Consider the following 13149-nt stretch of genomic DNA (forward strand, 5'->3'; position numbering starts at 1 on the left):
TTCTTATCATAATTTTTTTCATAATATCATTTTAATCATTATCATTACATATTTATTTTACAATATTTTATAATACGATGACAAATATGTTTATGAAAATAATATATTTTAAAATTTTAACAATAATTATATATAAATTTAATAAAATTAAAAATATATATTTCATGTTTTTATGTCAATATAAATTATTATATATAATTTTCACATAAAATATAATATAAATATATAAATTTTAATATTTTATATTATATGAATTTACGAATTATCAAATTTATTTATCATCGTGTAGGATTCAAAAGAAAGGACCACCGTCCAAGCCAATAAACCCAAGCCCACTTGAACAAACCCCAACCTCACAAGATAAAAGGCCCTTCAAAACCCTAACAACGTATCTCTGCTTCAGCCGCGGCGCTTCCTCCACTTCACCACTACCAACAAAGCTTTAGCAATGGTCTGTTTCCCTCCCTTCCCATATTTCCAAAACTCTTATTGTCTTTAAAACAACATAAAAGTTCTAATATTTCTTGTTGTTTTTGTGTCTTTTATTAACAGGGGATCGATTTAGTCGCAGGAGGTAAGAGCAAGAAGTCCAAGAGGACAGCTCCCAAATCCGATGATATTTACCTTAAACTCCTCGTCAAGGTCTCATCTTTATCTTCCACTCTGCATACCCATGTTTCCTTTATGTTTCTTTTTGAATAAATGATCTGACTTTTGTTCTGGGTCAAAGCTTTATCGTTTCCTTGTAAGAAGAACTGGGAGCAAATTCAATGCTGTGATATTGAAACGTTTGTTTATGAGCAAAGTTAACAAGCCTCCACTATCTCTCTCTAGGCTTATTCAGTTCATGAAAGGAAAGGTATTTTTTTTATTTGTGTTATGAAATATTTCTGGGTTTGTTAGGATCTTTATATTGTTATTGCTGTTGCGTTTAATTCATTTTTTTATGTAAATAAATTTTAGGGGGATAAGATTGCTGTGGTAGTGGGGACAGTGACAGATGATACAAGGGTTTATGAAGTTCCAGCTTTGAAGGTTACTGCTCTTAGGTTTACTGAGACTGCTAGAGCTAGGATTGAGAAGGCTGGTGGAGAATGCTTGACTTTTGACCAGCTTGCTTTGAGGGCTCCTTTGGGTCAGAACACGGTATGGGATTCTTTTGTTACTTTTTTGTTTGAGCTGTTTTCTGAAATTAGTTAGTCTTTGGTACTTTTTGGTTTAAATATATGTATGTCGATTTGAGTTCTCTTTTTATCAAATTTTCATTTCATTTCTCCTTTGTTCATTTGTTGAAGCTCCTTGAAATTGAAATGCTGATGTTACTTTCATGCACTATCGAACACTGAAAGCAATGGTTTCTCCAGATTACAATGTGAATGTAGTGTGTGAAAGATTCTTGTTAGGATGTTTGATTCTGTTAATTTCTTTGTTCAAATTCTTTGTTTAATACTACTTTAATGTTTTTATTCCTTCTTCATTTGAAAGGTAATCTGAATTAGTTGAAAATTTCTCCATCTTGAGTGTTTCTCTTTATACAAACAGAGAAATTGATACACCTTTTGACGGGAAATTAAATATGTTCTGCTCTGTCATTTCTAGCTCATCAAATGTTATCTTATTTAACTTTCAATAGGAAGTTATGTCCATTAGTCTTTGCTTATCTTAAAGCAGATCTTTCTGGTTTCTTCTGCTAATTTATCTTCTGTAAGAAGAAAACGTTCTGTCTTGATTTCTTACGAGTTACTTTGTTTGGAATTGCAGGTTCTCCTCAGAGGTCCAAAGAATGCTCGGGAAGCAGTCAAACACTTTGGTCCAGCTCCTGGTGTGCCTCACAGCCACACGAAGCCATATGTGCGCTCAAAGGGAAGGAAATTCGAAAGGGCTAGAGGAAGAAGGAACAGCAAGGGATTTAGGGTTTAAGACGACTTCAGTATTTGATTATGCGACCTGTCTGTCATTGATTACTGCAAACCAAATTTTGCTAGACTTAAGGCTTCAATGGCAGTTGTTTACTTGTTTATGTTTACTTCATGTTTGTGGATTGTTTAATTACTGATTTGAGTATCAATCTTTCCTATGCTACAAAGTGGAGCGTCGTTTAAGCAAATTAATTGAGTTATATTTACTTAGATATGGAAATGTCTGGTTTGAGATAACGAGTATCTAATAAGAACACAATAATGGAGCTTCAGAGATAACAAGGCGGGTTTGGGCTTACAGAGTCTCCTCACGATTCATTCTTATCTCGACTACCATACAACAGGGTGACTATAAAGAGTAGAAAAACAACATAGATGACTAGAAATTTTTTATGAAGTCATAAATGTGAGAGTTAATTTCCTCTGCTCTTTCTTGGTTGATGAAATGACCTACCCCTTCCATTACCACAACTTCATCTAACAAAGGCACGTCTCTTTTGAAACCACCACTTTGTACATATTCTTTCATCCCTGGGGTTGTATAGACGCTGTCAAGATCCCCCACTATGTACTAAACTGGTGCTTTCACTTGTACATCTGTCCATGGGGCTGTCAGCTCCCAATTTCTGCAGTAAACAGAAAACAAATTACCTATATAAGTTTGACGAAAACGAAATAACTTGGATGCTTTGCCATAAAGACCAGAATTGGTTAAAAATGTTTTCCAGGGAACATACAAATCAAAAGCTCTGTAGTAGTTCAAGGCGCCAGTGAAGCCTTTCTTATTGAATTTGTCAGCATAGTAGCTAAGATCTTCTTCAGAGAACCAAGAGGGTAAGGTAACTGCGTTATCTGGATTAATACCGAAAGCATTGTCTTTAGGCAAGCAGAGGGGACCTGGTTTGTGACCGGAAATGATTTTCTTTAGCACTTCTGAAGTTCCAAAACGAGCAATCTCTGCTTCAATCTTTCCAGGTTCCTACAACAAGTTTCAAGAATATGTCAGTTAATTATATTCACCCGCATGCAATTTTCATTTTCCTTTTTGGTGTCATTTTTTTCCCTCTGGGATTGTAAGTGGAGTTCATTTTTCTGAGTATTCATATTTCCAGTTATAATCTAGCGTAGTTCATGTCCAAGTAAACAAAAGATCTGAATTGATTCAATTGAAACCTAAATAGTGTTCCTTGCCATTAAACTTGCTTAAATTTAGTACTATCGTAATTAATCATGCTACCAGGATCAGTAATTGTAAGAAACAAAAAACCTGAAATCTGCAAATATAGTAGTCCTCTCCAAAGAAGAGCCTCATGCTCTCCAAAGGTTTCATCTTTGGTTTTCTTGGCACGAATGGGACGCTGAGGCACACAAAAGCCTTGACTCTATCAGGCCGAAACAAGCACAGGTACCATCCGATTATGGCACCCCAATCATGAGCAACCAGAAACACCTGCTCTACACCAAGGGAGTCAATGAGTGCAATGAGGTCACCAACGATGTGCATGCAAGAGTAGCTAGTGATGGAACTGGGAGCTTCAGTGTCACCATAGCCACGGAGATCGGGTGCAACAGTGTGGTATCCGAGTGAGCTTAAAGCAAGAATCTGATGCCTCCAAGTGTACCACAGTTCAGGGAAGCCATGAAGGAAGAGGATAACTTGTCCTCGTCCTTTTTCTGCTACATGCATTGTTATCCCATTGACATTCACCATTCTGTGCTGTATTCCTTCCATCCTTTTTCCCCTTTCTCTTCACGTATCTCCCTTCCCTTTCTATATGTAAACTGTGATGATGACTACTCGATGTTGAGAGCAAAAGGTGACAGGGGTTTTAAGGTGGGAGTTATGGGGGCCGTTAGGGGAGTAAATGCAAGTCTGTGAAAGTGTTTAATGCTTCACTTATTGCTTTGGGAATAGGCTTAGTGTCATGAGCTATCCTTGTATAGGGTCATGATCAGGCATAAGATGTCATGAGCCACCTATGTATAGGGCCATGACCGGGTAGAGATGCCAAAAGGTAAAGTATATCTCATATCCTAGGAAAAAGTGTTTCCATTTCAAACATTGTAATGATTCTTTGTAGCATAACTATAAAATCTTTTAAGCTTTTTAGAGAAGGTGAGCAGTCGGCATATTGTTGGGCTGCCTCACTGGTTAAGGTATGTGCTAGACTATCCATTTAGGGCTGCCCCTCTGGCCCCGACGATGGTGAGTAGACTCGATATTCCTTTTGTACTCATTGTATTATTCTCAATATTAACAAAACATTTTTTATATGAGAACTCCGAGGGTCGCCTTGGTATGCTCTCATTTTGCCCTAATATATCATTGTGTATTCTTAAGATTAACTTGTGATTTATTGATTACCTATTTAGATGTCAAACTATTTTTGGCTGACTTGTGTGGAAGCGTTCATCTAAGTTATGCACGGTCTATTGCTTCATTGAAAGAAAGCTTAGCCCGTGACACATGGTATTAAAGCACGGTTGAGTAGTGCTAGAGAATTGATAAATTGGCTACAAGTGGTGGATTTAGTGACTGACAGAGGATCAAAGAGCTTAAGGCCCCAATGGCTACCCTAAAAGCTCATGTGATAACTCATAATCAACTAAGGGAGATCGAGACATCCCAACAAGAGTTGTTCAATACTCTACATAACTTGGCTGAGGAAATTAGAGATGCCTTGAATGTCCTCTAGAGAGAGTTTGAAGAGCTCAAGGCCCAAGTGAATGTGCTACAAATAGCTGTGGCCAGGTCGAGTTCTAGCTCAATGGAAAAAAGGAAAAAAGCCAAAGTGCCGGAACCTCAACGTTATGAGGGAGCAAGAGATGCCAAATAGCTTAAGAACTTCTTGTTTAACATAGAACAATACTTTTGAGCTATGTACATAGAATCAGATAAGAATAAGGTTGTAATGGCTTTAATGTACCTTGCCGGAGATGCCAAGTTGTGGTGGCATTTAAAATTTGTAAATGATGAATGCCCCATTAAAACTTAGGCGAATCTTAAGCAAGAGTTGAAAAATCAATTTTTTTCCTAAGACTGTAGAGTATGTGATCCGAAAAAAGCTTCAAGAATTAGTGCAAATGAAAATAGTACAGTAGTTTGTAAAGAGCTTTTCTACCCTGATATTGTATGTTAGAGACATGTCTGAAGAGAACAAGATGTTCTATTTTTTTTGAGGACTTCAAACCTTGGGCCAAGACAGAATTGCAAAAAGAGAAGGTTCAAGAAGTGGCCACAAACATGGTTGCCACCAACGTCTTAATGATTATAATGATGTCTCCTCAAAACGAAAGAATCTTTCATTAGGTGGCAGTAACTCAAACTTTAAGAATAAGATAAATATGGCCAGAGTGGACTAACCCTTCAGTAAAGGATTAGATAATAGACCTTCTGGTTGAGACAATATCCAACCCAAGGTAAATAGTGTATCAAATTTCAAGTTGAAGCAACTGCTAGCTTGCTTCTTATGCTAGGGGCCACATCAGGTGAAAGAATGCCTACATAGAGGTGCCCTTAATGCTCTAAGAACATCTTTTCAAGAGTCTTCTAAAGTGCCCAAAACTATCAAAGAAGTTGAAAATAAGCCAGCAAGGATGGGCTCAATGTTGTTTCTTAATACCTAACTAAACGTGATAAGAAAGAATTTGGGAGAGGTCTGATGTATATGGACCTGATACTCAATGGTAAAACCACAAAAGCCACGATAGATATGAATGCAATTGATACCTTCATCACACCAGAAGAAGAAAAAAGGTATGGTCTCAAGGTTAATAAGGACTATGGGCAAATAAAATCGGTTAACTCATCAGTCTTTGCGATTAATGGAAGCTTCAAGAGCGTGATGACCAAGTTAGGGCCATGAAAAAAAATATAGACTTCACAGTTTCTCTCATGGAAAACTTTGATGTAGTCCTAGAATTGAACTTTATGATGTTGGCTCAGGCGATCCCAATCTCCACTATTAGTTGTCTATTATTCTTGGAGGAATGTCCATGTGTTATGTCAGCCTCAATCCTCGCTAAGAGTAGGAAAAATGATTTTAGCATTACAATTCGAGAAAAGGGTAAAAAGAGGGAAGCCTTCTTATGTGGCCATATCGATTTACAAAGATCGGATTGAGTTGGAATCGATACTTAATGAAGTACAAAAAGTATTGGAAAAGTTTGTGAATGTGCTACCAGAATAATTACCCAAGGTCCTACCTCCTCAAAGATCAGTGGACCATGAAATTGAGCTTCTCTCGATAGTTAAGCTGCCAACTAAAGGCCTATATTGCATGGCTTTGCCAGAGTTAGTTGAATTGAAAAAACAATTAGATGAGCTCTTACAAGCCAGGTTTATTTGACCATTTAAAGCACCATTTGAGGAACTCGTATTATTTTAGAGAAAACATAATGGGAGTTTACGATTATGTGTGGACTACAGAGCCCTGAACAAAGTCACTATGAGAAACAAATATCATATTCCCTTTATTACAGATTTGTTTGATTAACTAAGCCAAGCCAAGTACTTCTCTAAATTGGACTTGAGATTTGGCTATCATCAGGTCAGAATTGCTAAAAAAAAAAAGCCAAAAACCACCTGTGTAATGCAGTATGGTGTATTTGAATTTCTTATTATGCTTTTTAGATTGACTAATGCCCCTATCACATTTTGTACCTTGATGAATCAGGAGTTCCATGACTATCTTGATAAGTTTGTGGTCATCTATTTAGATGACATAATGGTCTATAATTCTACTTTAAAAAAGCACCAAGAGCACCTGCCTCTTGTGTTTCAAAAACTACAAGACCACCAGCTGTATGTTAAAAGAGAGAATTGTGTATTTGTTCAAATACAAATTCATTTCTTATGCCACATTGTTGAACAAGGCCACATTCGAATGGACATGAAAAAAGTTAAAGCTATCAAGGAGTGGGTAAAATAAAAAAATGTCAATGAACTCGACTTATTTTTTGGATTGGCCAATTATTATAAGAGATTTGTGGAATGGTACTCTTGTAGAATCATGGCCCTCATGGAGCTATTGACAAAAGAGCATAAATGATGTTGGATAAGTGAATGTCAAGAGGCTTTTAAGAGATTGAAGAAAGTCATGATAAAGGACCATGTCTTGGCTCTCCTTAACATTGAGAAGCCTTTTGAAGTTCAAATAAAAGCATCTAATTTCGCTATTACATGAGTGTTTTTACAAGAATGGCACTCAATAACATTTGAAAGTTGAAAGTGGAGTGAAGCCGAAAGGAGATATACGGCTCAAGAGAAAGAACTCCTAACAGTAATCCATTATTTGATAGCATAGCGGCATTATTTGTTGGGTTCATAATTTTTCTTTAAAGCAGACAATGTAGCAGTTAGTCATTTTCTCACTCAGCCAAGGCTTATGGTTAAGCAAGATAGATGGCAGGAGTTTCTAGCAAAATTTGAATTTTGTTTTAAGCACACAGCTGAAAGAACCAATCAAGTGACAGATGCATTGAGTAGACGGGCAAATTTGGCTACCCTTAGGAGAATTGTCTTAATGACAGCTAGCAAGATCACAACAAATGTCTGCAAGCTAATTGAAAATAACCTAAAGAAAGATCCACAGGCCAGTGCCATCCTGAAACTAGTAGAAGAATGAAAAATCCAAGTACTTTTGACAAAAAAATAAGGTTTTATTGACAAAGGGCCCTCGGTTGTTTGTGCCGAAAATATGAGGTTTGAGATAGATGCTAATAAAGGAATGCTATGACACACCATAGACGAGTTACCCTGGTGGGCAACTTACTTTGGTGTTACTGAAACAAGGCTATTATTGATCTCACATGCGACAAGATGTGATGAACTATAAGAAAACTTACCTCATTTGCTAATAGGATAAAGTTGAAAAAAAGAAACCAGCAGGCATGCTTAAACCATTACCTGTGCCTACAATAACTTGAAAAAATATCTCATTTGATTTTATATTGGGCCTTCTTAAGGTTAACGATTTGAAAGATATATTTTTTAGGTGATTAATCATACCTAAATAAAAAAAATTGATAACGACTTCTTTCAATTAATATCTAAATATAAATCTTCAAATCTAAATGTCATGATACCAGACATGAAAGCCAGCCACAATTTTACATCTTCGACTAACTCTACAGCAACAGACTTAACTCTATCACTGTTTTTTGACAGTAGCCAATAACTAAAACCTACACTTATTATTAAATTGTTAGTACAAAAATAACAATGCTGTAAAAGTGCAATTAAACAAGCGAGAAGTACGTGAATCACATTTCTAGCTTGACTTTTCTGCAATTTCTTACAACCAAAGGCCCCATCAAATCCTTGCTAGGGCCAAACCAGGTGGGTGGTCCAGCCCTTCGCCCTGGCATGAAAGCCAGCCACAATTTTGCATCTTCAACTAACTCTAGAGCAACAGACTTAACTCTATCACTATTTTTTGACAGTAGCCAATAACTAAAACCTACACTTATTATTAAATTGTTAGTACAAAAATAACAATGCTGTAAAAGGGCAATTAGACATGCGAGAAGTACGTGAATCACATTTCTAGCTTGACTTTTCTCCAATTTCTTACAACCAAAGGCCCCATCAAATCCTTGCTAGGGCCAAACAAAGCACTCTTATGTCCTGATTTGGTCAACCAGACTTGCAACCAGGTTGCAGCTTTAATTCTAAACGCTATAATATGTAAAATTCCTTGGTGGTTGATGCTATTACTGCTGCAGTCATGTCAATCAAGCTTGTAATGAAAAATCAGGTCGTTTATCGCCTTAAGGCCGTAACTAACAGGAACGATGTCTTTAACCAGCCAAGCAGACGAGTTTATCTGCTACCAATCTATATTCTGGCCTGGCGATTAACGCCTACCATTTGTTTTCTTCCTTATTTTTTCATCAATTCTTGGGCAGTAGGGGAACACTGCTTCTGATTTCTGAATTCAAAATTTCAATTTCAACCTTAATTACATTTTGCTTAACCAATCTTAGATTTGCCATCAGAAACGATAAGTTCTTTTTTTATTTTTTTTAAGTTCAATCGATGGCTTTCCCTTTTTTGTTTCTTCTACTTTGATTTGCTTTCTAGATGTAATAACCTTTTTAAAGGTCAATCTCCACTTTCTTTGTTCTGCTTTTTCTCTGTTTCATAATTTCCTTATTTTCCAGGATATGAAAATACCAGAAAACTTCATAGTTCCAAAAACACAGAAAAAAGAAACACTTGTTTTCAATTTGAGAAATGTAATCCAATTACATTGGAGCACACCTCCATGAAAAAAACAAGAAGGCGGCTCAAGTAGAAAGGATCAAAGTAACACTTTTGCTTTACGCACAGTTAAAATCCTTGTAACCATTCATTGAGACAGTGGATTCCAAGAAAGAACTATATGCGAACAAAAACAAATTCGAAATCTTGGTCAGATAAATGTCGTTTTCAAATGTTGTAAGAACTATGGGTGGCGGCTACACAGATTTTCAGCAGATTGAAAAACCCTAACTTGAGAATGTAGTGAACTGGTTCTGATCTGTCAAAAGGACCACGACAACTATTCATTTGGAACTTCTCGAGTTGAAGAAAAGACCTCACTCCTCAGGATATCACATTACATGCCAAAAACATCATAGCCCATAATCAGCCATCACGTTGGCCAATTAAACAGATGTGGTGACAAGCTTTCTCAAATACTCATCAATTTGTAGAATTGATCACATAAACTCAACAAACTAAGGAAAGCACCAAATCCATAAAATACAACACTGAGATTTGAGCAATTCAACATTATTCTCACAAGATCTCAAGGCAGAAGTTACCAATATTCTACATTCCATCAGAACTGATGAAAACATGATCTATAAATATGACTAAAGCAATGATAACCTGATCTTCAGAAAGATACTTGAACTGTTATGCTGAGAAGATCTAACGCACTCCATCTATCTTACCTTCATGATACAATTTGAACTTCAGCTCCACCAAGTCAATCAAAACTAGCATTTAAGAACTTGAGTAATTCATTTCTTTTGCTCTCAGCCTCTTTATCCTCCTTTGACTTGTCAAGTTTCAATTGAATCTAGAAGCCAATAAACAAAAACAATAACAGAGTAAGAATTACCAGAAGTACCTATATCACTGCTTTTGGACAATACATTGAGACCACCTACTCCCAACATAAACAAAAAGAAGATGAAGAAGATTGCCTTGCCTTTTTTCCAGATACAGCACTACGGCGTACACCATCATCCTTGTCACGCCCAAGAAACTGTATAAAGCATATGAAGGTAAAGACACACAGAGAGAGAGAGAGCATATCAAGAAGCAGAAACGCACAATGAACTACCTTAGAAAGTTGCACAGGGCTGCTACTTCCCTTATCCTGCTCCTTCTATATATAGCTCCGATTGCCAGGACAAATCCGACCGAAAAAAATAATCCAAGTCAATTGAACCCAGTCATCATGTCACAGGCCCCAGCTCCAAATTCAAAGAGCCAATCCATAGACAGACAGAAAGATTATAAGCACCTCAGAAATTTCCTCTTAAAAGAATTTTCAAACATAATGAATGCTGGAAATTTTGCTAGATAACAATAAAACAGTAAATAATGCACCAAATCTTAAATGTATAATCATGAAAAACAAATGAAATCACCTATAAAACCAACAATATGTAAACTCATAACTTAGCTATACATATCACTCATATGGAGGGATGGATTTAAACATTGTGAATAGTGCTTACCTCTTTAACTTTGTGCTTGCAACGTTTATTTCTATGACTCTTGCTTCGTTCTTTTTCCTTCAACTAAAAGCCAAAATGGTAAAAAAGTGAGACACTACATTAAAAGGAAAAGCAAAAGTGGAGCACTAAACAATCACCTTCTTTGGCCGGTCACTTTTCTTGTGCCTCTTTGAATGATTAGACTCAGGCTCACTATCTGACGAACGTTTACTTCTGCAACAATTGAGCACTCAGAATGTTAGGAAACCCATCAAGCAAGTATCTGAACGAAGGTTACTAGCCAGAAGAAAACTAAATAACTGGATAGCTGCACATAATTTCTTGAACATCCATGTATGACACAAAGTTATTAAAACAAAATCTATAGAGAACTTGTGAAGGCAACTTTTACTCTGGCTCAGAGTTACCAATTATTCCTAGTTATAAAAGGTGCATCACTTGGTTTTAAAAGCAAGAAATAATATCATGCATTGAGCTTCACATGCTACAGTTCACAATATGTTACGTTTAATGCACTATGTAATCCAAAACAACCCATTGTTCAAGCACAGGTAATACTATAATTGATTGATGACGACACTCATAACGCATTAAAAAGAACGTAAATTTGCTGAACATATAAATCTTTACTTAACTTTCAAATTTCCATCCTATAAAGTCTATGTAATCTAAATCAACCCATTGTTCAAGCATAGGTACTACTATAATTGATTGATGATCACACTCATAACGCATTAAAAAGAATGTAAATTTACCCAATATATAAATCTTTGCTTCCCTAATCTTACTTTAACCAGAAAAATTAATGTTAAAAATGAGATTAAACAATTCATTAGAATCTTAACATCAAAACAGAACAAAAAAATCATGATTAAAAAAATTAACAAAAATCTAAATTAAATCGCTTAGTTGCTAACCCTTAAGCAGTGAGTATAACAAATGGGTTATTTTTCTTTTTTACCTGGAGGAATCGGAGTCGGAAGAAGAATAAGAATCGGAGGAATCGCGGCGATGCTTCCTCCGACGTCGTTTACCAAGCGAACGACTCTTCTTTCGGATCTTGAGAGAATCTCTGTCTCTGTCGCGTCGGTTGCTGCGGTGACGACGTCGTTTGGCGTGCGGGGAAGACGAGTCGGACAAGGAATCCGAGGAAGAGTACGAGGTACCTGAGGACGATGAGGCTGCCATAGACGCACAAAAAGGAGAGTTTTTTAGGGCTTGAGATTTGGGAAACGTTTGGGCAAAGGGCAAACCTTTATATATTTTTTTTCACTAATTTATTTTTTAAATAAAGAAATACTTAAATAAATGCCAACGCTTTCCTTTGGGTTGGCTTTTTTAAATGGCAAATTTTGAAAAAAAAAAAAAAAACTAAATTAAATGTTTAATTTCATCATAATTTCAAGAAAAAAATTTTGGATTTTCCTTTATAATGTAAATATTAATTGATAGATCTACTATATATCATGATGATATGGGACATTAAAGACATGAAGGTTTGATTCCTTGAATTTGTGAAATTCTTTTCATAAGTGATTTTAAATTAATAATTATTCTATTTTTTTATGTAAATTAATTTTAAAATTTTGGAATGAAAATTCACTTAAGTTAATATTGTTTACTGGCAAACAAATAGTATTGTTTAATGCATTATAAAAAGCAATTATTTTATTTACTATCAAAGAAATTTTTAAATATAAATTTAGTAAAATAATATATATCTCTTGTAAAAAAAACATTTAGTTTTTTAATCATGCTTGTAAAATACAAAAATTCATTGACAAAGTGAAATTTATTAAAAAAAATTTTTAAAAAACTTTTTTATTTTGTATACTTGCCTAAGAAAAATTATGAATAAATAACATTCATAATTTAATACATGTGATAAATCACTATCCATAAACAAATAAATTTGCAAATATATATATATATATATATTGAGACTTGCTTAATCTTTTTTTATTATTTATTATTGGTATCATATTTACTAATAATGTATTTTATCATTTTCCACTTTTTTTTTAATTGGAAAAGTTCTTAAAAGATTTGCATATGTAGTCCTCTCTTTTGTTTTTTTAGTGATCTTTAACTCTTTATTAATTATTTCTTCAATTTTTAATAAAAAATTTTATTTAAAAAACTCCAAGTAAGAAAAAAATTGAAAAAATAAAAAATCGATTCAAAATAATAGTGATAGATTTAGTTCAGATTATATTTTTATTCTATTCAGATTATGTTCAAATATTAAATATATATATTAAATTCGGATTGGGATATAAAAAATCGAAAAAAAAATAAACTGAACAAAATTATATATTTTTATTAGTTTTTATATAATTTTTAATATTTTATAAAATAAAAATAATTATTTTATATATAATCTATTTAAATATATTTAAAATCTTATTAAAGTAATATATATAAAGTAAAAAATTTTAAATCAAACCGAATCAATAAAATTTAATTTAAATCAAATCAATTTTAAGAAAAAAAA

General features: G+C 34.6%; 3 protein-coding genes across 4 annotated transcripts; 1 reads left to right on the plus strand and 2 right to left on the minus strand.

Annotated features, from left to right (window-relative positions):
• The first annotated feature begins 319 nt into the window (after window positions 1-319).
• On the plus strand, window positions 320-2026 carry LOC111277338 (large ribosomal subunit protein eL18y-like). Its single transcript, XM_022863723.2, has 5 exons — window positions 320-451; window positions 553-642; window positions 731-859; window positions 964-1146; window positions 1762-2026. The coding sequence occupies exons 1-5, from the start codon at window positions 449-451 to the stop codon at window positions 1918-1920; spliced, it is 564 nt and encodes a 187-aa protein (XP_022719458.1). The 5' UTR covers window positions 320-448; the 3' UTR covers window positions 1921-2026.
• LOC111277337 (alpha/beta-Hydrolases superfamily protein) lies at window positions 1931-3769 on the minus strand. 2 transcript variants are annotated; one of them, XM_089764221.1, is made up of 4 exons: window positions 3187-3769; window positions 2817-2898; window positions 2657-2732; window positions 2347-2545 (listed from the first exon to the last, which is right to left on the minus strand). In XM_089764221.1, the coding sequence occupies exons 1-4, from the start codon at window positions 3649-3651 to the stop codon at window positions 2491-2493; spliced, it is 678 nt and encodes a 225-aa protein (XP_089620347.1). In that variant the 5' UTR covers window positions 3652-3769; the 3' UTR covers window positions 2347-2490. The 2 variants fall into 2 exon arrangements, with proteins under 2 accessions (XP_022719457.2, XP_089620347.1); XM_022863722.2 differs by having other exon boundaries at window positions 1931-2545; window positions 2657-2898.
• A 5873-nt stretch (window positions 3770-9642) lies between these two features.
• Window positions 9643-11963, minus strand: LOC111277340 (uncharacterized). Its single transcript, XM_022863725.2, has 6 exons — window positions 11617-11963; window positions 10793-10868; window positions 10656-10718; window positions 10256-10300; window positions 10121-10177; window positions 9643-9988 (listed from the first exon to the last, which is right to left on the minus strand). Exons 1-6 carry the CDS (start codon window positions 11841-11843, stop codon window positions 9896-9898), a joined length of 561 nt encoding a protein of 186 aa, XP_022719460.2. The 5' UTR covers window positions 11844-11963; the 3' UTR covers window positions 9643-9895.
• Between the last annotated feature and the right edge of the window lie 1186 nt (window positions 11964-13149).

This window comes from Durio zibethinus, chromosome 7 (genome assembly GCF_047325235.1).
Source record: "Durio zibethinus cultivar Kanyao isolate XHJ-2024 chromosome 7, ASM4732523v1, whole genome shotgun sequence".
Taxonomy (NCBI): Eukaryota; Viridiplantae; Streptophyta; class Magnoliopsida; order Malvales; family Malvaceae; genus Durio; species Durio zibethinus.